This window comes from Oncorhynchus clarkii, chromosome 22 (genome assembly GCF_045791955.1).
Source record: "Oncorhynchus clarkii lewisi isolate Uvic-CL-2024 chromosome 22, UVic_Ocla_1.0, whole genome shotgun sequence".
In the NCBI taxonomy this organism is placed as follows: Eukaryota; Metazoa; Chordata; class Actinopteri; order Salmoniformes; family Salmonidae; genus Oncorhynchus; species Oncorhynchus clarkii.
This window is the reverse complement of record NC_092168.1, coordinates 4,567,040-4,590,550: the sequence shown is the minus strand read 5'-3', so window position 1 is coordinate 4,590,550 and position 23,511 is coordinate 4,567,040. Positions and strand designations below refer to the sequence as shown.

Sequence of the window (23,511 nt, the reverse complement as noted above, 5' to 3'; positions counted from 1 at the left end):
TGGGAACGACATCTTCAACGCACGTTCTAATGAACTCGCACACCGAATCAGCGTATTCGTCAATGTTGTTATCTGACGCAATACGAAACATCTCCCAGTCCACGTGATGGAAGCAGTCTTGGAGTGTGGAGTCAGCTTGGTCGGACCAGCGTTGGACAGACCTCAGCGTGGGAGCCTCTTGTTTTAGTTTCTGTCTGTAGGCAGGGATCAACAAAATGGAGTCGTGGTCAGCTTTTCCGAAAGGGGGGCGGGGCAGGGCCTTATATGCGTCGCGGAAGTTAGAGTAACAATGATCCAAGGTCTTTCCTCCCCTGGTTGCGCAATCGATATGCTGATAAAATTTGGGGAGTCTTGTTTTCAGATTAGCCTTGTTAAAATCCCCAGCTACAATGAATGCAGCCTCCGGATAAATTGTTTCCAGTTTGCAGAGAGTTAAATAAAGTTCGTTCAGAGCCATCGATGTGTCTGCTTGGGGGGGGATATATACGGCTGTGATTATAATCGAAGAGAATTCTCTTGGTAGATAATGCGGTCTACATTTGATTGTGAGGAATTCTAAATCAGGTGAACAGAAGGATTTGAGTTCCTGTATGTTTCTTTCATCGCACCATGTCACGTTAGTCATAAGGCATACGCCCCCGCCCCTCTTTTTACCAGAAAGATGTTTTTTCCTGTCTGCGCGATGCGTGGAGAAACCTGTTGGCTGCACCGCTTCGGATTGCGTCTCTCCAGTAAGCCACGTTTCCGTGAAGCAAAGAACGTTACAGTCTCTGATGTCCCTCTGGAATGCTACCCTTGCTCGGATTTCATCAACCTTGTTGTCAAGAGACTGGACATTGGCAAGAAGAATGCTAGGGAGTGGTGTGCGCTGTGCCCGTCTCCGGAGTCTGACCAGAAGACCGCCTCGTTTCCCTCTCTTTCGGAGTCGTTTTTTTGGGTCGCTGCATAGGATCCACTCCGTTGTCCTGTTTGTAAGGCAGAACACAGGATCCGCGTTGCGAAAAACATATTCTTGGTCGTACTGATGGTGAGTTGATGCTGATCTTATATTCAGTAGTTCTTCTCAACTGTATGTAATGAAACCTAAGATGACCTGGGGTACTAATGTAAGAAATAACACGTAAAAAAACAAAAAACTGCATAGTTTCCTAGGAACGCGAAGCGAGGCGGCCATCTCTGTCGGCGCCGGAAGTGCTAAATCATCAAGTTAGGTTTCTCCAGAAATAAATACATCTAAATAACAAACTGACTTTATTTACAAATTAGTGAGACTGTCGCAGTCTGTTCAAGAATTGCCTTTTTATCGCTCACTCTAGGTTAAATGAAAGCAAAATATCCAAAATATCTTTACTTTTTAAAGAAAGCTATTATTATTATTATTATTATTATTATTTAATTTAGAATTAGATTAAAAAAAAGACCCTTTTAAATATTCTCACAGATCCTAACGGAAAATGCCCCTTAGATATTAATTTAGAATCCTCCAATCCTCTAAATGTAATTATCGGCGGAGAGTCACTTCATTGAAAAAAAAAATGTTTTTAGATATACTGTAGGCCTACCATAGGCGAAGTGAGTGTTGGTTACGCTACAATTAGAGTATGGAAATGTTATGCCCGTTAGATATTTAATTTAAAATCCTCTAATCCTCTTATGCTGTTGCCTACTGACCGTCACGCTGTACAGCGCCATATTTTCCAAACCATCCTAACGGAAACCTGGAGGGTTTAATTTTTCGTTTTTCTCGAATAGAAACACCATAATATTAATCAAATTAATTAAGCCAAATGTCTTAATCAATCCCATGTACCAAGGTTTTAAACTCTCTAGTAAAGCCAATATGGGAGACTATCAAATGCTTCTCAAAGTTAACCTCTGGTGGTCGAACTAGTACATTAATGTTAAAAAATGTCTGACAATCGAATAGCGTGCCATAGAGTGCTGCAGCAGCCCGCAAGGTGTGCTGCAGTATGACACAACTTTTAAAGGAGGGACCACTGTTGATCTAGCTAGTGTCGTAGTGTACCCTTTCGTTCTTTAGGAAATCTGGCTATGAAAGTCTATTTACTGGGGTTTTGTCTGCTACCTATTTGTACAGCAGCACTGACTGAAATGCATGTCGTTTTTTAGGATCTCTTCAAAGACAATTGAGTTTAAATGCAAGGCAATATTGGTGAATCATAGAATAATGTGTTGACACTGTCGCTGAGGAACATCCCCTCCTAGAAAGAAACAGGCCATGTTTTGGATCTTGTCAAAAGAAAAGTGTACAGTATTTTGGCTGATTGCCTCGTGTGCCAGGTGACACGGGTCATGCTACTGTTGAGATTCCAACAGGCTGTCACTAACCTTAAGGAGCCACGGTCGGAAAGAATCATGCTTACCCTGGTGACTCCAATCACATGGTCCCTCCCGAGACCATCATGTGAACTCTTGAGACGTTCCTGGGGTCGGTTACTGTTGGCCTGCCACGCTATATCCATGGCACATTCCACAGCCAAGTCCCTGTCATAAGTAATAATTTGCCTCGGTGTGGACACCACCCTAATTATTGTACTGTTCTCTCGCTTTCTATGTAGCTTTACATACATACCGTATACAGCTTTACATTCTCTCTCGCCATCTTTGCGGCTGTCTATCATGTTTTATCTCTCTCTGTTCCTCAATGTCACTCTGTTTTCTTGTATTCTTTCCCTTTCTGTCCCTGATTCCTGGTTCCTCTCCTCCATTGCCCTGGCTGCTCCTCCTGTGGTGTTAATGTATAGATCTATCAGGTTCAGAAGGTAGGATTCTTGTCCCCCCCACATTTTCTGTACTGTTTTTAAACTTTCATTATCATCTTGTCAGTAGTAAAAAATAATTTTCTGTTTTTTTCTTCAATTTAGACATGGATCCCGGTATAAATGTTAGTTATTTGTTACAGAAATGTCTATGCCAATATAATATCACAATTTTTTAGACTACATAGTACATATAACTAGATAATGATGATTATTCGATGAGCTGTGAGTTTCCACCCTTCCTTCCTCTCCTCACACGCTCTTTCCTCAGAAATATTACGGCTTGGACAACAAATCAGACAAAGTAGACAGCGAATGGGGACACATCGAGCAATGGATGGTACAGTCAATAACAAGAATTAACCTTTGACAAACTAAGCGTTGTTAATGAATTAGCTGCACTAACAGTTGTGGAATAATAGCTTGTTTTGAATAATGCATGAAAGTAATTCACTATCACTCTCTTTCAGTCTTCAAAGCTGTTAATAATGCCAGAGAGGCAGTGGTATGTTATGAATGTTCTTAGCCATGGGGAATAGCTGAGATTTAAAAAAGGGCTTTCCTCTTAAACCTATATGGCATTTGTTTTTCATATTTTTTATTTTTTTAGAGCCTTTTGTGTGCAATATAACTTTAGCTTACAGGTTAGAGCGGATTGTTGATTTATAAGGCCGCACATCTAATGATAATCCACAGACTTTATGTGCATGTTGAATGGGTTTTGGATCTGCATGTCCTATCCCTTTTCGTGTAGACTGCCTGGGTTTTGATGATCCCCTTGACTGCCAAGCGACGGTCTTATTCTTGCAGTTTTCCTGGATGGTTCAGACTGGACACTGTGTGACATGTCTCTCCTGTCATATTGTGTTTTTAAAAGACAAATGCTGAATTATGTGAAGGTATTGGGGAAACAATAACGAGTAACCAACCACAGCATGTGATGAAAGCTACAGTTGCAGGACAGGAACGAATCTCTGTCCTGTCTGTGTAACCATGTCTACTTGAGTGGTTGGGTGACAGGATCAGTATCCATGGCCATAGTGATGTGATGAACTGCAGGCATGGCTGCTTAGGGAATGAATGCAGTGCACTTGACCATTGAGAATTGTTCACTTTCAAAGGTTAGCAGGCAATTACCCTTCACTTTCAATTCTCCTCAGTTTAATAGCCACAGTTGAATTGGAAAAAGTGTGCATACATGCTAGAAGTCCTCCTTTGGAATAATGTCGTGTGAGTTTTTGCACGTAAGTGTGCCCTAGTGCGAGTTTGAATTTCTGTTTGTTTGGGTGCTTGCTGAAACCCCTCTCTAACGTGCCTATATGAACATCAATGTTGACATTGTCCTAAGTGTTTCATCCTTCTCCTGTCATTTGAACCTTGACCTCTACCTGTGTCCTATTTTCCTTTTTCATTCCTCCAGGAGGACAGTGAGAGGTACTCACGCCCCACACAGAGACATACTTCGGTGTGTATTCCTCTCCTCCTATCATCCACCATCTCTCTTTGCACCTTCCTGTCTCCATCATCTGACAAAAGCAACTTTCATTTCTTTGAACCGTGACTTGATACCTTGGGAACTCAGGTGCTGGAGAGTCACAATGTCAGCTGGCTTTTGTTCAAGTGACAGTGATATTTGTTTCCTATCAGTCAATACACTCCAAGGTCCAATATCCAATCCATACTAGGATACTATTTAGTATGTGTTGATCGGCAATATTTTGCCTTATATCATATAGTATGCTTGTTGGGATAAACAGTGAGGTCTGAAATTATTGACACCCTTGATAAAGATGAGCAAAAATTACTGTATAAAATAAATAATTCAAATACTGAGTTATATTGGGGAAATAATGTTATACTAATACAATTTCTCAGAGAAATAAATGTTTAACACGTAATACTGTTTTTCTCTAACAGATAAGGGTTAAAATTGTTGACACCCCTGTTTTCAATACCTTACCTTGGAAGGATAACTGCACTGAGCCTTTTTCTAAAATGTCTTATGAGTTGGAGAACACATTGGGACCATTCCTATATACAGAATCCTTCCAGATCCTTGATATCCTTTGTCTGTTCGTATGCACTGCTCTCACAAATTCAATGGGTTTCTGGTCTGGAGACTGAGATGGCCATTACAAATTGTTGATTTTATGACCAATTAACAATTCATTTGTGGGTGTGTTTGGGGTTATTTTCTTGCGGGACTTGCACCAAGTTTCAGCCTTCTGGCAGAGTCAATCGGGTTTGTGCCTAAAATGTCCTGGTGCTGGGTAAAGTTCATGATGCCATTGACCTTAACAAGGGCCCCGGGACCAGTGGAAGCAAAATAGTCGCATAACATCAAATAATCACCACCATGTTTTACGGTATTATTTTCTGCTCATGCATTCTCATTTCGACGCCAAAGCCACCGCTGGTGTTTCCTAAATAGCATTGGCACTTGGATTGGACATGGTGCTTTGGTCAGATTACCTGAAATTAGAAACCCATTGAAAAACTGTGGTTTGAATTGAGGAGGGCAGTCCATAAGTGCAGACAAAGGATCTAGAAGGATTCTGTATGGAGGAATGGTCTAAAATCCCTCCCAATATCTTATCCAACTCAAACTTTTTAGAAAGAGGCTCAGTGTCGTTATCCTTAAGGTGAAGTATTGAAAACAGAGGTGTCAATAATTTTAACCCCTACCTTTTTTGAGATGATAAAAAAATATATTACTTGATTAAAGACATGAATTGGAACTTTGGCGGCGACTAAGTGTTTTTCAAACCTCACTTTTTGGGCTGAATGTGTCATTGTGAGGTTCATAATATAGTAATTCTGCTTATAGATTATGCATCTCAATTAGCCACAAAATCCCTAGTTTGAAAGCGACTGTTTTTCATGAAGCTGTGCAGTGCCTTTTTTCCTCGCGTGGGCCAGCCCCCTAGCAATTCAAGTTCTAGCCAACGAGGTTCAGCCCTTAGCCATTTGAGTGACATCTAGCCAGAGGCACATCATATACCCACAGCAGAGCAAAATAAAGAGCAATGACGTGGTGCACATATCTGCACATGTGATGTGGGTACACACTTTTCTGGGACCACTTTTGGCTCGTGAGCGCTACTTTCAGAACTACTGGCTAAAAAGTATACGAAAGTACCGGAGAATCTCTTTAAACATCTCTTTACCTGAGCAATTGTATTATAAAATAGTATAATTTCCCAATCTTTTTGAGCATACAATATAGCTCAGTATAGTAATTATCATTTTTGCTAAGGGTGCCAATAATTCACACACTGTCATTCAGTGTGGCCCACTCTGACTCCACTGCCCTGGGCCATTGTGCTGTGTTCTCAGGCGCATAATCTGGTTTGTACAGCCAGTCTGGGGAGCACAGAGAAAACGGTCACAGTCAAGTCATTTACAGACGGAGGGGAGAGATTCATTTCTGCGGTGTTTCAGTGAACCGTGTTAAACACCAGGGTTGGGGTGAAATTACACTCCAATTCATGGAGTAAATTGAAATTAAATTTTCCTCATTGTGTATCAAAAAATTAATTGGAATTTGTGTTTCTTAATTTGACTGTGAAACCACATATTGAATATTTTTTTCCCAAGTACAGATGTTGTACTGGACAATCGAAGAACATCTACTTAATTGTTTTGTTTCCCACACAGATCTCAGACGATGAGGAGCGGATGTCTGTGGGCAGCCGAGGCAGTGTGAGGGTCAGTATCACTCTAACGTTGACATCTTTTGTTTTCAATTCAATGGCAGAATTTCTGACTTGGTAAAGAGGCTTGAGGTAGAAGTTGCCCCTAAACACAGGTTTTGGATCAGATTTTCCAGTTACAAATCCAAACTGAAACGATTAGGGACAGTAAAACCAGTGGTTAGGGCAATTTCTACCAACTTGCATAAAGAGGTAAGCATGTGTGTTTCCATAGCTGCTCAGAAGTGGTAACAAGTACAACCATCACTTGGTGCTTAAACCCTTGGTGACGATGCTCTTATGTCTTTGAGCAGTCGGATCTTGATGCAATAGGGGCCTACGGAAGAGGGGTAAGACTTAACCTGCTGTGAGATTAACCTGGAGTGATCATCTAACCCTACTGCATCCCATAATGGTCTTTATGTCAGTTTTTAGTAACAACATGTAGTTGTTAGTTTACCATTTAAACTCTATTCAGAACAAGGCAACGATGGAGTACCAAAACATGACAGTCCTCTTAGGAGAAAATTTAGCATACCAGGATCAGGCACCAACCATATAATTTTGTCCCTTAGCGACAGCAGAATAGTTTCACAGGAAAGCCTACAAATTGTTTGGTAGATGTTGATTCATTATTTACATTGTTAACTCATCAGTTTGATTAACTGCAGATGTGATCGTTACTAATCGTGGTTTAATGTGTGTTGGGAAGATTGCAATGCATTGTTATCCTACAGTCCTTTAAAGATGCAGCGTTACTGCGGTGCAGCTTGCATGGTCTTTCAGAATTCTATGGTACGTTATTTAAATGTGAACCACTGGTACCATTAATGCTTGTTAGTGCTAGTTTGACCACCAGAGGGCATCTTTGAGAAGTATTTGATAGCCTTCAGTAGTGGCTGTACTAGAGAATGCAGACACACGGGAGACCGGGGTTCAATTCCACGACGGGGAGGAAGGAGTAGGCTGTCCTTGAAAATAAGATTTTGTTCTTAACTGACTTGCCTAGTTAAATAAAGGTTACACTAAGAGCATAACATTTCAACACCCTAATTGTATAATTGTAGTCTAACCAATACCCAAAAGAAGATTCAGTGAAAATAAAAATCTCATTGATTGATCAAGACCAGTCCCCAAAGCTTGTCTCAGAGCAGTGGGAAACAGTGCTAAAATAGTTTTAGGCTTTTCCTTCAAATCCTGTTGCTTCTAACTTCAATATACTCTTTAAATAAGACCTACACCACTTTTAACAGCACATTACTCAACACTAGTGAGACTCATGTTTCCTATGATAGGCCTACAGTATATGGAATAATATGACGTGACTCTCTGGCAATAATTACAAATAAAGGATATTTCTGTAATTCAGTGATATTTATTACCATGGTAATTCGTTATGGATTCATAACTAAATAAACATCGGCATTTTGAAAGTTTTTTTTATCATTATTTTATTAATGAAAGCATAAAGATGCCATTATTACATTGTTTTAGTTTGAACGCGCAGACTGGCACTAAGAACAGAACAGCGGGAACGTTTCCCTAGTCAGCGCCATTATTCGTGCAATGCCCCTTAAATATTTTTGGAGACTATTGTTTTCAAATAACGTAAAATGAGTGAGGAAAAATACCATTCTTGAACATGGTGTGAGACATGTTACTAATTTGTAAATAAGGCCAGTTGGTTATTTATAATTTATTTCTGTAGAGGGGGAGAAACCTAAGGTCATCTCATGGGTCTCCCAGTCGAGGCCGGCACGGGTATTGAACCAGCATCTGTAGGAACACAGCTGTCTTAGACCGTTGCACCACTCAGGCGCTGTACAATGTGACCGGCCGGGAGTGGCCTACAGTACTACAGTAAGAGCAAAATAATCCTAACAAAATAAAAACCTTAGTGTAACAACAGTTTTCGTAAGTAATACTGAAGTAGTGCACAATTATCAGTTTCTATTTAGGTTAATGTCGCCCATTCATTGTCAGTTAGAGACACAGTAGGATCCAAAAGCATAATCAGTGCTCTAACTCCACCTTGCGCTGTTCTGGAGCAATGAAGTGGTGATGCAGGGTAGCGTACTAAACCACAAATGACCTCTAAGTCCGCAACATAATCTCAAAACTTTTAGTGGATCAACCACTTCATACAGTCTTGGGTTTGTGTGCCTGTGTATGTCACAAACATTAGCATGGATGACTTATTGTAGCGTGTTGTTCAGACATGGTGTGTACTCTGGAGAATGTTGACATGGCTGTGTGACACAAAGCCTGACATTTTGATGTTTGTGTTCTAAAGTTGAGTTGAATGTTATATTTAACAATAAGGCCTGAGGGATGTGGTATATTGGCCATATACCACAAACCCCCAAGGTGCTTTAATGCTATTATAAACTGGTTACCAATGTAATTAGAGCAGTAAAAATAACTTTTGTCATATCCGTGGTATACGGTCTGATATACCACGGCTGTCAGTAAATCAGCATTCAGGCCTCGAACTACCCAGTTTAATACTATTTTACCATCTGAACCACTAATGCCCCTCCTAACCCTAAACAAGCACTTGTCTTACATGTTTCTTTAATCAAACCATAATTAGCTTGTTTGGTTACATTACAGCGTCATCTTGGGTGTTAGTATGGTTAATTTCTTCAGTGGACAACTATGTTTGTCCCTGGCTAGTGCCATGGAGTAAATCGACTTATAGAGCTGGCTAGCCTGACTGCCAACTGTCTGTTCCAAAACAAACACAAGTTGCATCATAAATGGCACCCTATTCCTTTTATAGTGACTACTTTTGACCAGGGCCCATAGGGATCTGTTCAAAAGTAGTGCACTATATAGCAAATCGGGTGCCATTTGGGACTTAGACACCGACTCAGAACTATTTTAGGCACTGTTGTCTGAGTTCTCAGAGAGAAATGTTTTATGGTGAGTAATCATGGAAAATACCGTAGTGTTAAAGAACTGTAGTTAAATAAGAAATAAGTCCTTAAAGGGAGACGCAAGTTTTTAAAACCGAAAAAGGTTGTGAGTTTGGGGTTTTCTTACATGCTGCAATGGTTTGCATGTTTGACCCAAACAAGAAAGTAATGTGTGTCTTTATCAGTTTGGTGGTGATGGGAATCCATCCACAGTTTTTATGCTGTATAAAAAATAAAAATCATGGCAACTGTGATGGAAACAGGAAGTTTTATAAATGCTGACAGATCATTTGTTCTCTCAACAATCTTTTTGTATCCTGAAAATGTATTATGCGAGAAATGGCAATAGTCACATAGTGTATAGTCCTCCCACTACGACTCTGGAAACTAATGCAGTTTATTAGGCTACAGATTAAATTAATTATGATGAACTTCACAGGGTGGTGAAAGTGCACGGTGATCTAGATTAAGGTGACCAGATTTCTGAAATTAAAACCGGGGACATTTCCAGTTCGGCGGTCAATATATCATTAAAATATCCAATGTCATTATTTATGAAATTTAAAAGGGAGATAATTCCGGTTTCATGTATTTAGTCTAACAGGCACATTGTGAAACAGAGAAAACAACTATACTACAGAAACACTACAGACAAGACAGAACTGTCCGAACAGCCATTCAGTGGTCCTTGTAGTCTGGGTAGACTAAGAGCAGAAGAGAACATGAGCAAAATTGAAAAAAAACCAGACAATAGTATATGTGAAATACTTAACAACATAATATAGACATAAGATGCTGATGAGATTGGTAACTACATAATATACTTATACCAACCTAATCTGTATATTTCTCAGAAGAATGTATCTTCTTCAAAATTGTTCTGTCTTTGGCCAGCTTCTCCATGAACTCCTGGCAGGTGAGGTTAAAGTTTGTCTTCACAATAAGCATGGCCTTGATGGTAGGAACAGTGAACCTACTTCTTGCTGCTGTCCATATATCATTCATTTGGGAGAACACTCTCTCGACTGGTCCATTACTTCCAGGTAAGCATATGACCACTAAAGGTCGACCGATTTAATTGGAATGGCGATTAATTAGGGCCGATTTCAATTTTTCATAACAATCGGAAATCGGTATTTTTGGACACCAATTTGGCCATTTTTTTTAAATATTTTTTTTTACACCTTTTTATCCTTTATTTAACTAGGCAAGTCAGTTAAGAACACATTCTTATTTTCAATGACGGCCTAGGAACGGTGGGTTAACTACCTTGTTCAGGGGCAGAATGACAGATTTTTACCTTGTCAGCTTGGGGATTCAATCTTGCAACCTTACAGTTAACTAGTCCAACGCTCTACGAGCCTTAGTTTCCTGATTCGACCATATTAAAGACCTATCATCTCGAAAACAAAACATTTATTCTTTCAGTGAAATACGGAACCTTCTGTATTTTATCTAACGGGTTGCATCCATAAGTCAAAATATTCCTGTTACATTGCACAACCTTCAATGTTATGTCAAAATTATGTAAAATTCTGGCAAAGTAGTTCGCAACGAGCCAGGCCTCCCAAACTGTTGCATTTACCCTGACTCTGTTGCAAGAGAAGTGATACAAAGAAATTAATGTTAGCAGGCAATATTAACTAAATATACAGGTTTAAAAATATATAGTTGTGTATTGATTGTAAGAAATGCATTGATGTTTTATGGTTATGTGTAGTTAACTAGTGATTATGATTGTTTTTTTGTAAGATAAGTTTAATGCTAGCTAGCAACTTACCTTGGCTTCTTACTGCATTCTCATAACAGGCAGGCTCCTCGTGGAGTGCAATGAGGCAGGTGTTTAGAGCGTTGGACTAGTTAACCGTAAGGTTGCAAGATTGAATCCCCGAGCTGAGAAGGTAAAAATCTGTCGTTCTGCCCCTGAACAAGGCAGTTAACCCACCGTTCCTAGGCTGTCATTGAAAATGAGAATGTGTTCTTAACTGACTTGCCTAGTTAAATAAAGGTGTAAAAAACAATTGGCCAAATCGGTGTCCAAAAATACCGATTTCCGATTGTTATGAAAACTTGAAATCGGCCCTAATTAATCGGCCGACCTCTAATATTTATATCCAAAAATCTCAGTTTACATTGCCGTGTTATGTTCAGTAATGTTTTGCTTCCAAAACATCCGGTGATTTTGCAGAGAGCCACATCAATTTACAGAAATACTCATAATAAATATTGATAAAAGATACAAGTGTTATGCATGGAATTAAAGATATACTTCTCCTTAATGCAACCGCTGTGTCAGATTTCAAAAAAGCTTTACGGAAAAAGCACACCATGAAATAATCTGAGCACAGCGCTCAGGCACCAAAACAAGCCACCTGCCATGTTGTGGAGTCAACAGAAGTCAGAAATAGCATTATAAATATTAACTTACCTTTGAACTTCATCAGAATGCACTCCCAGGAATCCCAGTTCCACAATAAATGTTGGTTTTGTTCGATAAAGTCCATTTATGTCCAAATACCTCCTTTCTGGTTGCGCATTTAGTTCACAAATCCATATTCATGAGGCGCAGGCACTTAGTCCAGACGAAAAGTCTAAAAAGTTATATTACAGTTCGTAGAAACATGTCAAACGATGTATAGAATCAATCTTTAGGATGTTTTTAACATAAATCTTCAATAATGTTTCAACCGGACAATTCCTTTTGTCTTTAGAAATGAGAAGGAACGCAGCTCTCACGGCCGCGCGCATGATTTAGCTCATGGCATTCTGCCAGACCCCTTAGTCGAACAGCTCTTATTCGCTCCCCCTTCACAGTAGAAGCCTGAAACAATGTTCTAAAGACTGTTGACATCTAGTGGAAGCCTTAGGAAGTGCAATCAGACCAAATTTACACTATCTTGGATAGGCAAAGACCTAACCTACAAACCTCAGATTTCCCACTTCCTGTTTGGATTTTTTTCTCAGGTTTTTGCCTGCCATATGAGTTATGTTATACTCACAGGCATTATTCAAACAGTTTTGGAAACTTCAGAGTGTTTTCTATTAAAGTCTACTAATAATATGCATATCTTAGCTTCTGGGCCTGAGTCGCAGGCAGTTTACTCTGGGCACCTTATTAATCCAAGCTACTCAATACTGCCCCCCAGCCATAAGAAGTTAACGCACAGTTAAAAACGGGGACTTTTCCAGGGACAGCTCCAGCCGGGGACAGGCCACCAAAAACGGGGACGTCACCCTAATCTAGATGCTCCTTTCCAATAAATATTGAGGGTCTTATTCTGGTGACATGATGGATCGATGCTTGACTGCCGTTTGACAAATACAAATATTCTTATCCATACTAATCTCATGCAGACTTGCCTACCCGCACTGGATCTGCAAGCTGATGGCTAGAGAGCACGTGCCAAGATCAGAGGAGGCACATTTAGCTATTTAACGCAACAGTTCTTGTGACAACTATTGGTCGAGTTGATTTGTATTCACTACATGAAAACTGAAGCGAAAAAGTAAATCGCACACTGATTTTTATCTGCTACAAGTCAGTTTGTTGTAAACGCACCACTTGTGGGAAAATGTGCATATTTTATTTGTGTGGATTTTAGAATATCCACATTAAAATCTGTTACCATTTGGATGGAAATCTAGACACTGAGGCAAATGCAAGGTGTCTTCCTCCCATCCTGCCTTGCACGTGTTGCATTTTTTTTCTGTGACATTAATTTGACATGTCACTAATTAGTGGGTGTGGCTCCACGTATACTGTTTCCATGATGTCTTTTCCCATGGGCGGGAAAGGCGTCCTGACACACCTTTACCCGCCTCCTCAATCCCCCTCTCCCATGGCTCCTCCTCACTTTCACAGGAGAAGGACAAGAAGTCCAAGAAAAAGAAGAAACACAAAGACAAACACAAAGATCGTGACGTATGTAAAGACTGTGACCTTTTAAGAATAGCCCAAATTGAAAAATTATTGCAGTTTTGTTGCTCATTTGTATGTGTTCTGTCCCTTACAGAGCAACGGCTATGACAATGAGTACAGTGCTATATCCAGTCGGGTTAGTAGTGCCTTTTAACCTGTAGTACCTGGCTAGTGTCCAGCAGGGTGAATGGATGAATGCCAATAGGTTCAAGTGGACATGTTTAAAGTTGACTTCAGTTAAATGATTGCAGACGAAATGTGTGTGTTTCAGTACGTACGCATTGAGAGAATTTCAGGATACTGTGGTTTTCTTACCACACAATTCAGTACTGTTTGGTTCCGTATTCCTTATTCCATCAGTCCATTGTTTATATTGACAAAGGTCATTCTTGACCACATTGAACAATTCCAAGATACTTTCTTGACTGTTTCGTTTTGTTCAAATTCGGCTTCAGTGAGGGTAGTTTATGGTTATTCTTTTGCAGGCATTGGTGTGCTGTAGTTAAGTGCCTTGCAGTTAATTAGGCTTTATCTCCCTCTCCTCTTCGCCCACTCAGAGCTCCAGACTCGGTGATGAGAGCAATAGCAGGGTCTCTCGCTCGTCCAGACAAGATCTGCAGCCGGTGGGTTCCCGCTCTTCCTCTTTCCCTCTCCCTCTTTCTTATGGAGTTCTGACAATAGCCCTACTGCCTTTATTCTACCAATAAGGAACCATTTTTATATTCAATCAATTGATCTGTATAAGATTGAAAGCGGAACTTGCGGAGGTAACTCTAAGGGCTTGAATTGAGGCAAAAAAGTGGTCTGTTTGGTAGCCATCTTTGCTTTAATGTTGATGTAGACACCAGGGGTTCTCTCTCTCTCTCTCTCCTCACCCACTCTCAGAGCTCCGGACTCAGTGATGAGAGCATTAGCAAGGTCTCTCGCTCCTCCAGACTGGACCTGCAGCCGGTGGGTGTTGTGTGACTGACTGTGCATTAACACTTTGGTGTTAACTACTGAATGCTGGATCCCACTTCTGACCCCAAATGTGTTGAGCGATATGTACTGTACCAGTCAAAAGTTTGGCCACAGCTACTCATTCAAGGGTTTTTCTTTATTTTTACTACTTTCTACATTTGTAGAATAATAGTGAAGACATCAACAATATGAAATAACACATATGGAATCATGTAGTAACCAAAAAAGTGTTAAACAAATCTAAATATATTTGAAATTCTTCAAAGTAGCCACCTTTTGCCTTGATGACAGCTTTGCACACTCTTGGGATTATTTTACAATGTAGAAAATAATCAAAATAAAGAAATACCCTTGAATGAGTAGGTCCAAACTTTTGACTGGTACTGTATATCTTACTTTATACTCACTCGACTACTAACCATTGATATCTGAAAGTCTGACACCGCTCACCGAGTGTTTTTTTTCTTCCAGTTCATCTGTTTTTTTTGTTCTTTACTCGTTTTGCTGTAACACTGTCTTTAGAGTAGCAGCCTTTATCTTTAAATGGAGATATGTTCTCTTGTTCAGCATCTATGCCAAATGTATTTATGTCAGAAGTGTGTTTGAGTCAGCATTTTTTTTTTTTAATAAAAAAAAAATAATCACCATTGATACTCTGGAAAGACACTGTAAATTTGTGTGAATGTGAAATTATGGCTGCAAAAATAATGGTCATGGACAGACACCCCTTGAATTCATGATATACACTGAGTGTACATAACATTATGAACGCCTGCTCTTTCCACAACAGACTGACCAGGTGAATCCAGGTGAAGCTATGATCCCTTATTGATGTGACTAGTGAAATCCTCCTCAATCAGTGTAGATGAAGGGGAGGAGACAGGTTGAATAAGGATTTTGTAAGTGTGCCATTCAGAGGATGAGCAAGACAAAATATTTGTGTCTTTGAACGTGGTGCTAGGTTCTAAATAACAGGGTAAAAGCTCAAACCAAGTTTATTCACCCAAAGGGTCAGACAGCTGAAAAATATATGTTCCCACCAGCACAAATACACATACTCCAATTTAGGTGAACTCCTCCTTCCCTCTAAACATGATATATTTATTTCAAGGCAGGAAGTTAAGTGATGTGGGTAATAAATTGTTCCTTCTCCCTTAATCTGACCTGACCTGATTTCCGCCCCATTGCTCACTAATCCACATTTCTCCACCCTTATCAGTGACAGCAACCATGTGATTGCCTTTCCTTTACTCAGTACATTCCAAGGCCCTGGCTCATATCCAACATGAATTGACCCCACCATATACATTCCTTCTACAGATAACCATTAACTTTTGGTATTGAAATCCGACTGTGGCCCTTCTCATTTCCATAGGATACCTGATAATGAACAATATTTCAAGTTTAGAAGTCAGAACCCATCAGTGGTATGGTAGTAGGTGCCAGGCCCACTGGTTTGTGTGTTAAGAACTGCAATGCTGCTGGGTTTTTCACATTCAACAGTTTTCCATGTGTATTAAGAATGGTCCACCACCCAAAGGACATCCAGCCAACTTGACACAACTTTGGGAAGCATTGGAGTCAACATGGGCCAGCATCCCTGTTCGAAAGCGTTCAACACCTTATATAGTCCATGCCCTGGCGAATTGGGGCTGTTCTGAGGGCAGAAGAGGGTGTAACTGGGTGCAAGAAGGTTTTCCTAATGTTTTGTGTACTCCGTGTACATTCTGTAGTGTTGTGTGGAGTTCCGCTGAATGGTATTGTCATTGGCCATTTGCCTTTACATCTAAACACATTTCAACTAAGGTTTCTTAGTCATTTCTGTTTCCTCTCTCTTGCTGTGTTTCTCTTTCAATCCCTCTCCCTCTTTCCCTCGTCTTAGGCATCCTATGCTTCCTCTGACCTTAACAGCAACAATGGTCTGTCCTCTTCTAGGCAACGGCTTTCTTCCTACGAGGTCTGTTCACGGCATGCACGTGCACACACCTAAACACATATACCTCAAATCCTGTATCAAAGCAATATTACCTCTCCTGAGCAGTGTACTCCCCAGATCAGTTTTTGCGGTCTTGCCAACATGTTGGCCGTGACCAACATTACCGTAGTAGTTGGCAAGGCGGCACATACAGATCTTGGACCAGGCTAGATCACATGGTCTTACCATTGTTGTTACCCAGGCACTGACTACAGTGTGAAAACATGTTGTGACAAGTATTCTTACCCCCTCCCTACTATACCCACACTCCATTTAGTCATCCGGGCTACTCAGCCAGATCTCCTACCGGCGCCATCACAGGGTTTGTGATGCCATTCATTAGTGTGACCTTTGACCCCACCCATTATGATACTTCATATGCTACCTGTAACACACGTGTTGCACTGCCGGTTGTCACCTGAAAGACACTGTTTTTATCACAAGATCATCTTTAAAGTAAGCACTCTAGTACTTTTTAGTTTCACAGTGTATCCAGTGGCTTTAGGAGCCATTCTGTAATTATCAAGAAGTTCTGATGGCACTTATAGTAGCAACAATTTGCTTTCGGGTGTTTTGGATTTTACTGGAGAAGTTACTGTGCACTGAAGAAGCTATGATTATGTCACTGTCGTGTAGATGAGCGAGCATGTCTCCAACAGCACTGCTGCGAATGTTAGGTTGTTTCAATCCTGTGTGTGTGTGTGTGTGTGTGATGTCCGATCCCACCCCTGCAGGGCTCTTTGTATGAGGACAGTCTGTACAGTGGGTCTCGACGGGTGACCGGCTCCAGCTCTCGTGTAAGACTCCCGATGCATTGTGGGATTGTGTTTGTGTGTGTATGGCAGTAAACCCATGTGTCCTAAATACGTGACATTCCCTTACTTGTAACATCTTATATCCCCTCTGCACCTAATAGATGAAATGCGGTCACTAACCTTACTGTTTGAGTACTCAACCGAAAGATTGATAGGAATATTATCGTCCGGGCCTATAATTGAGATAGTTGAGGAAATGATGTCACTAATTGCAATGCGAGTGTTTTTAAATGAGGTTAATGTGTATGTGGGGCATGTCTGTGAGTAACTGGAATGTATATGACATGTATGTTCTGATCATGGTTATATTATTAGCTTTTGCATGATGTGTTCTGTTTTTCTGTCTTGAGTTTTAGTTTCCAGAGTGTTTAGCTGTGTTTGTGCTGTTGTTATGACACACATTAACTTTGGTGCCTTTGGGAACTTTGGTGAGTAGTGGCTCAGTTGGTTGGAGCATGGTGCTTGCAGGTCGTGGGTTCAGTTCCCTGTGAACGTTAATGCAGTGCACTGAATAGCTCTGTTGGCTTAGGATTTCTCTACTTGTCGCCTGGTGTGCGTATTTGAGTGGGTACTGCAGACGTGCACGTGTGTGTTCTTTTGCACACTGATGATGGTGTATGTGCCCTCCCCAGCATTCAGAGTACAATAGTTATCGCGGCAGCGGTTCCAGGGCGTCCTCCAGGGCCAGCTCAGCCCGTGCCAGCCCAGTGGTGAGCCCCTCTTCTCAGTCACACTGTCCAGCCATGGAGCATTGAAGTGGCACGACCCTCTCGCAAGCATTTAATCACAAACCGAGTATTCTTTTACACTGGATTAGTTATATTGTCTTAAGACTTAAAGGTAGACTCAGCGAAATGACGTTGCCAGCAGCAATGATGGAGGTCTTGATATGAGCGAGAGATGCAACATTTTGCTCTCACACAGTTACACACAGTACCTGCCCATGTGCACGGTTTCGCTTCACGCTGTGTAGAGCATGGTGGCCAGGGCACCAAAACAGAGGAGAAGTTGAGTTTTGTGCTTCAACATTCTTAGTTGTTGCAAAAATTGACCCACAAAGCCAAAACAGTTGACATTTTAGCAAATGTATTAAAAATCTACACTGAAATGTCACATTTAAATAAGTATTCAGACCCTTTACTCAGTACTTTGTTGAAGCACCTTTGGCAGCAATTACAGCCTCGAGTCTTCTTGGGTATGACACTGCAAGCTTGGCACATCTGTATTTGGGGAGTTTCTCCCAATCTCCTCTGCAGATCCTCTCAAGCTCTGTCAGATTGGATGGGGAGCGTCGCTGCACAGCTATTTTCAGGTCTCTCCAGAGATGTTCGGTCTGGTTCAAGTCTGGCTGGGCCACTCAAGGAAATTCAGAGACTTGTCCCGAAGCCAATCCTGCGTTGTCTTGGCTGTGTGCTTAGGGTTGTTGTCCTGTTGGAAGGTAAACCTTCGCCCCAGTCTGAGGTCCTGAGCGGTCTGGAGACGGTTTTCATCAAGGATCTCTCTGTACTTTGCTCCGTTCGTCTTTTCCTCGATCCTGACTAGTCTCCCAGTCCCTACCACTGAAAAACATCCCCACAGCATGATGCTGCCACCATCATTCTTCACTGTAGGGATGGTGCCAGGTTTCTTCCAGATGTGACGCTTGGCATTCAGGCCAAAGAGCTCAGTCTTGGTTTCATCAGACCAGAGAATCTCGTTTATCATGGTCTGAGAGTCCTTACACTGCCTTTTGGCAAACTACAAGTGGACTGTCATGTGCCTTTTTACTGAGGAGTGGCTTCTGTCTGGCCACTTTACCATAAAGGCCTGATTGGTGGAGTGCTGCAGAGATGGTTGTCCTTCAGGAAGGTTCTCCCATCTCCACAGGAACTCTAAAGCTCTGTCAGAGTGACCATAGGGTTCTTGGTCGCCTCCCTGACCAAGTCCCTTCTTCCTCGATTGCTCAGTTTGGCCGGGCGGCCAGCTTTAGGAAGAGTCTTGGTGGTTCCAAACTTCTTCCATTTAAGAATAATGGAGGCCACTGTGTTTTTGGGGACTTTTAATACTGTAGAAATGTTTTGGTACCCTTCCCCAGATCTGTGCCTCGACACAATCATGTCTCGGAACTCTATGGACAGTTCCTTTGAACTCATGACTTTTTTTGCTCTGACATGCACTGTCAACTGTGGGACCTTATATAGACCGGTGTTTGCCTTTCCAAGTCTTGTCCATTCAATTGAATTTACCACAGGTGGATGCCAATCAAGTTGTAGAAACATCTCAAGGATGATCAATGGAAACAGGATGCACCTGAGCTCAATTTTGAGTCTCATTGCTTATTTAAATGTATTTCTGTTTTATTTTTAATACATTTTTAAAAATGTCTTAACCTGTTGTCATTATGGGCTATTGTTTGCAGATTGAGGCCATTTTATTTCATCCATTTAAAATAAGGCTGTAATGTAACAACATTTGGATAAAGTAAAGGGGTCTGAATGCTTTCCGAATGCACTGTAAAGAACTTATGAACATGTTAATGGTTTAGGCATTGTTTTCCATGTCATTTTAAAATGTATATCCACTAAAGTATTTGTCCGTTGCAATTCAATTATACTATGACGTTGACAATTGGCTCCTGAGTTACTGATTCAGTCCACTGTTCATAAGCGGTTGATAGAGAATTGGAATGGAAACAGTAGCCGATTTGAGGCAATTGGTCACAATATCCACCATCTCAAAGGTCTTTGGTTTATGGTTGTTAGTGATGATTGACACAGCATGATGATGCTGCATCATGCCAAAATATACCTTGGATTTGCCCTGTGCCTTTTTGATTTGGTGTTTTGTTAGACAACCGGGATAGAAATACATACATATATAACTTTAGATAAGTACTAGGGCTGTGAAGGTCATGGAATTTAGGATGACTGTTACTGGCAAGCCAAATGACTGCAGTCACCTTAATAACCGTTTGAATAGTAAAACACAAAAATATATTTTTTCCTCTGTTCCTGACGGCATGTGCTGCCATAGCAATGGAATTAGTAGAACAGGCGTCCTCGTTCAAGTCAATAATGGCATAATGTGTGGACTGGCGGCAATTGCAGGTGTACCCATAGGAGCAAAGCAGGGAGCAAAAGCAGGAGGAGTACCTATCAATGTGTTATTCAACTCAACTGACATTACAGAGCCACATTCGTTAACATCATTTGAATTAACATTCTACGTTACTGTGGAATGTAGAATGTTTGCTACAACACCTTACTCATTTCAGAAAGGCGCAACAGAGTTTCATCACGTCGATAAGCGTCCATATTACCGCAGAAACGGACTCAACCACTCGAATAACCGGCCATCCCGTCTTCAGTCAGCTGTTTGTTCCACCCACAGAAATGTGTATATATATACAATTTAAACTGTTATGACGGTTATTTTTATATTCCAAAACTATCTGTTACGTGGTTATACAGTAATTGTGTCAGCCCTAATAAATACATAAATGGCATCTTTCAGACTGATATTGTTGTAACCGACAAGGTGATTTCTGAGACCCAGTACAACTTCTTGCTGTACTACATATATTTGTGTTGAGAGGTTGCCCAGAAAAGCCTATGGTTTTAATTGTCAAATCTGGGCAGATATTTTATTAACCAGTGGCAAGAATATGAAGACTAGTTGACATCTGGTATGCTGGGTCATCCTACCTTAACATATCATCAAACTTTAAGGTATTTCTTTACAGGCAGGAATTAACATGTGGGCTACTGTGTGTCCTGTTTAGTATGCTCATTACTCTATACAGCTGTAGGCTGATCCTTGTTCCGTTTAACACAGATTCTCCATTTGGCCATGACTGTGTGTTTTCATTCATAGATGTGTTTTGGTTGGAAAAGGGCAGTGTGTGAGAGGGATTCAGACAGTGCCCAACCTGAATATACTTTGTCCTATTGCGCCCCCTGGTGGGCAACTAGGATGATGACTGCAACTCTGTGGCCAGCTTCCTGCGCAGCGCGGCAACCAGCAGTGGCCTGCCCAGAGACCTGGATCACATGACCATCCCCAATATATCGGACGTGAGTGGGGCAGCACTGCCCGCCCAGAGTCATGCCAGGGCATGGCAGCGTGGTCTCAACTTGCATATAAAGACTGGCTTCTTCTGTGTGGAGTGGGGGGTAGACCTAAAGAGATTAATTACTGTCTGACTTGCTGTGTGAAGTGGTAGCCTGGATTGTGCTGTCAACTCCTACTGTATGGTCATTGTCACACCTGGAAGATGGGTGAGAGGAGACCTTAGAAAGTGTTTTTACCACTGAAGAGTGGTAAACAGGGGTATTAGTGAATAAAAAATATGAATTGCTAATCTATAGCATGCAGGTGGATGGGTTCTTATAGATGGAGTCTTTGTAGAATGGGGCTAACAACATTATGGTCTGTGTCGTGGACTAGAAGTACCATTGATACTCATATTGTTCACTTCCCATACCTAACATAGCATGCTGACTACTCTGAACAGTTTGATGGCCACATGTAACATGTTATATGTGATGGATAATAACAATGAACATTGCACGGCATTGAAGTTGAGACAGCTGTACATTTTTATAATTAGGCATGCGCTCTTAACTTACCCAGTAACTGGTGTGTTATAACATTGAAACTGCTCATGGTTTATGATTGGATGGAAATATTACCTACTCCCCCCCACAGCTTGTGAGGGATAATGTGATTGGACAAAGTGGAGTAAGGTAAAGATGTGATGAGGAATGTGAATCCATGGCCTTCCAGAACCTTCTCTAGGTCATGATGTTGCCCTTGTTCTAACAGTATCTCCCCGTTGTTCCCAGGTGGATGACCGAGATTACCTGGAAAAGGGATCTCGAGCCGCTTCCACCCTATCGGCAGCCACCCTCGCCTCGCTGGGCGGGTCTTCCTCCCGGAGAGAAAGTGGTGAAACGTCCATCACTGGCGACACAGAAACCTCCATACGAGAGATCAAGGTAAAGGTTACAAAAACATGGGTGTCCTAGAACCATCTTCCATCAATTCCACTCTTTAAGAGCCCATCACTGTACAGCACACACTGCTCTGCAAGTCATTCTCTACCTATCATTGTGCTTGTCACTTCATGTGTCGAACCCTGTCGCAGCATGCTTCTGTCTCTCCTCAACCCTGCCACACTCTTCACCCCAGGAGATTCATGAGCTGAAGGATCAGATCCAAGATGTGGAGTCAAAGTACATGCAGAGCCTTAAAGAAGTCAAGGTACATTACTGGACTGACCCAACGCAACCCAGCCTGAGGCCCCGTTAATATTAATATGATTTTAGTCTTCCCTAGCTTTTGAGTTGACCAATGATAGGTTTAGAGTCTAAACTTTAAGACTACCCTACTATTAACCAATAATCGTTTTGAACTTCCTTAGAATTAACCAATGGTAGTTTTAGTCGCCAGTGTTAAAGTACCTGAGAGACTCCTTTTTAAGCAATGATTAGTCCTCCTGACTAATATTTAATGAATGTTTTAGAATTATTTTCTTACTTATCCTTTTACTATCAACTACAGATTTAGGTTTAGACTCCTACATTGCTATTAAATGGTTCCCAGAATCTTGGACCCCTCTAATTGTTTACTAAGGTGATAATTACCTATGATTTCAGACTAGTGATGTTGAAAGCCCAGATCGGCATGATAATTGACAGAATTATAACTTTATTTTCAGACTAGATGGCTTGCTTGCCTTTTCCTATGCATTTTTCAGCTTCCTTTCAAAGCAGTCAAGTTAATCTGTCCTGATGTCAAATTCAATAACCCCACAGGCATACAGTAGGCAACTGTTGCTTGTGTCCTAACATCATTACATAATTTCCCTCTGAATACAAATTATGTCCATTGAATTCTATCCATGCCCTCCATTTTCGATCATGTTCCTGATCGTTCCTCCTAGTTGAAACCGTCAGAATGGAGTATAGAAAATGGAAGTGGCAGCGGGGTAACAATACCCCCCTTGGATATTGATGTGTCTGTGTTGGGGTCTGTGTCTTTCAGTCTGTCTGTCTGTCTGTGTTCCCATGTGCATACACCAACGGGCATCTCTTCCTATAGGATACCTTAGTGGAGGTGGAGGAGAAGTACCGCAAGGCCATGGTGTCCAACGCCCAGCTGGACAACGAGAAGAACAACCTGATGTACCAGGTGGACACGCTGAAGGACTCGCTCATGGAGCTGGAGGAGCTGCTGTCCGAGTCAAGGCGCGAGTACGAAGGGAAGAGCAAGGTATGGGATACATGGGAGGGAGGGAGGGAGGGAGGGAGGGAGGGAGGGAGGGAGAGAAGGGATAGGGCCGGATCATGAGAAATATACAATTACAGTAAGATGAAGGGAGAAGTTAGGCTCGAAAGAGAAAGGTGTATTGAGGAGGGCGATATTAGGTGGTACCTTTTGGAAACTATAGTTGCCTATAGTAATGTAATACT

At 41.3% G+C, this 23,511-nt stretch overlaps 1 protein-coding gene across 16 annotated transcripts in view; it reads left to right on the top strand.

Moving 5' to 3' along the window:
* LOC139380206 (leucine-rich repeat flightless-interacting protein 2-like) overlaps positions 1-23,511 on the top strand; it is an 87,084-nt gene that overhangs the window by 44,534 nt on the left and 19,039 nt on the right. For 4 of the 16 annotated variants that reach the window (XM_071122691.1, XM_071122687.1, XM_071122679.1 and 1 more), the window contains exons 3-18: positions 2,766-2,783; positions 3,052-3,120; positions 4,201-4,245; positions 6,438-6,488; positions 6,787-6,822; positions 13,253-13,312; positions 13,404-13,445; positions 13,867-13,932; positions 14,195-14,260; positions 16,152-16,226; positions 16,979-17,041; positions 17,692-17,769; positions 21,010-21,111; positions 21,883-22,035; positions 22,229-22,300; positions 23,141-23,311. In XM_071122691.1, the coding sequence (XP_070978792.1) occupies positions 2,766-2,783; positions 3,052-3,120; positions 4,201-4,245; positions 6,438-6,488; positions 6,787-6,822; positions 13,253-13,312; positions 13,404-13,445; positions 13,867-13,932; positions 14,195-14,260; positions 16,152-16,226; positions 16,979-17,041; positions 17,692-17,769; positions 21,010-21,111; positions 21,883-22,035; positions 22,229-22,300; positions 23,141-23,311 (1,167 nt within the window). Of the gene's footprint in view, positions 1-2,765; positions 2,784-3,051; positions 3,121-4,200; positions 4,246-6,437; positions 6,489-6,786; positions 6,823-13,252; positions 13,313-13,403; positions 13,446-13,866; positions 13,933-14,194; positions 14,261-16,151; positions 16,227-16,521; positions 16,567-16,978; positions 17,042-17,691; positions 17,770-21,009; positions 21,112-21,882; positions 22,036-22,228; positions 22,301-23,140; positions 23,312-23,511 lie in introns of all 16 variants that reach the window. The other 12 variants (XM_071122688.1, XM_071122676.1, XM_071122690.1 and 9 more) reach the window with 7 other exon arrangements.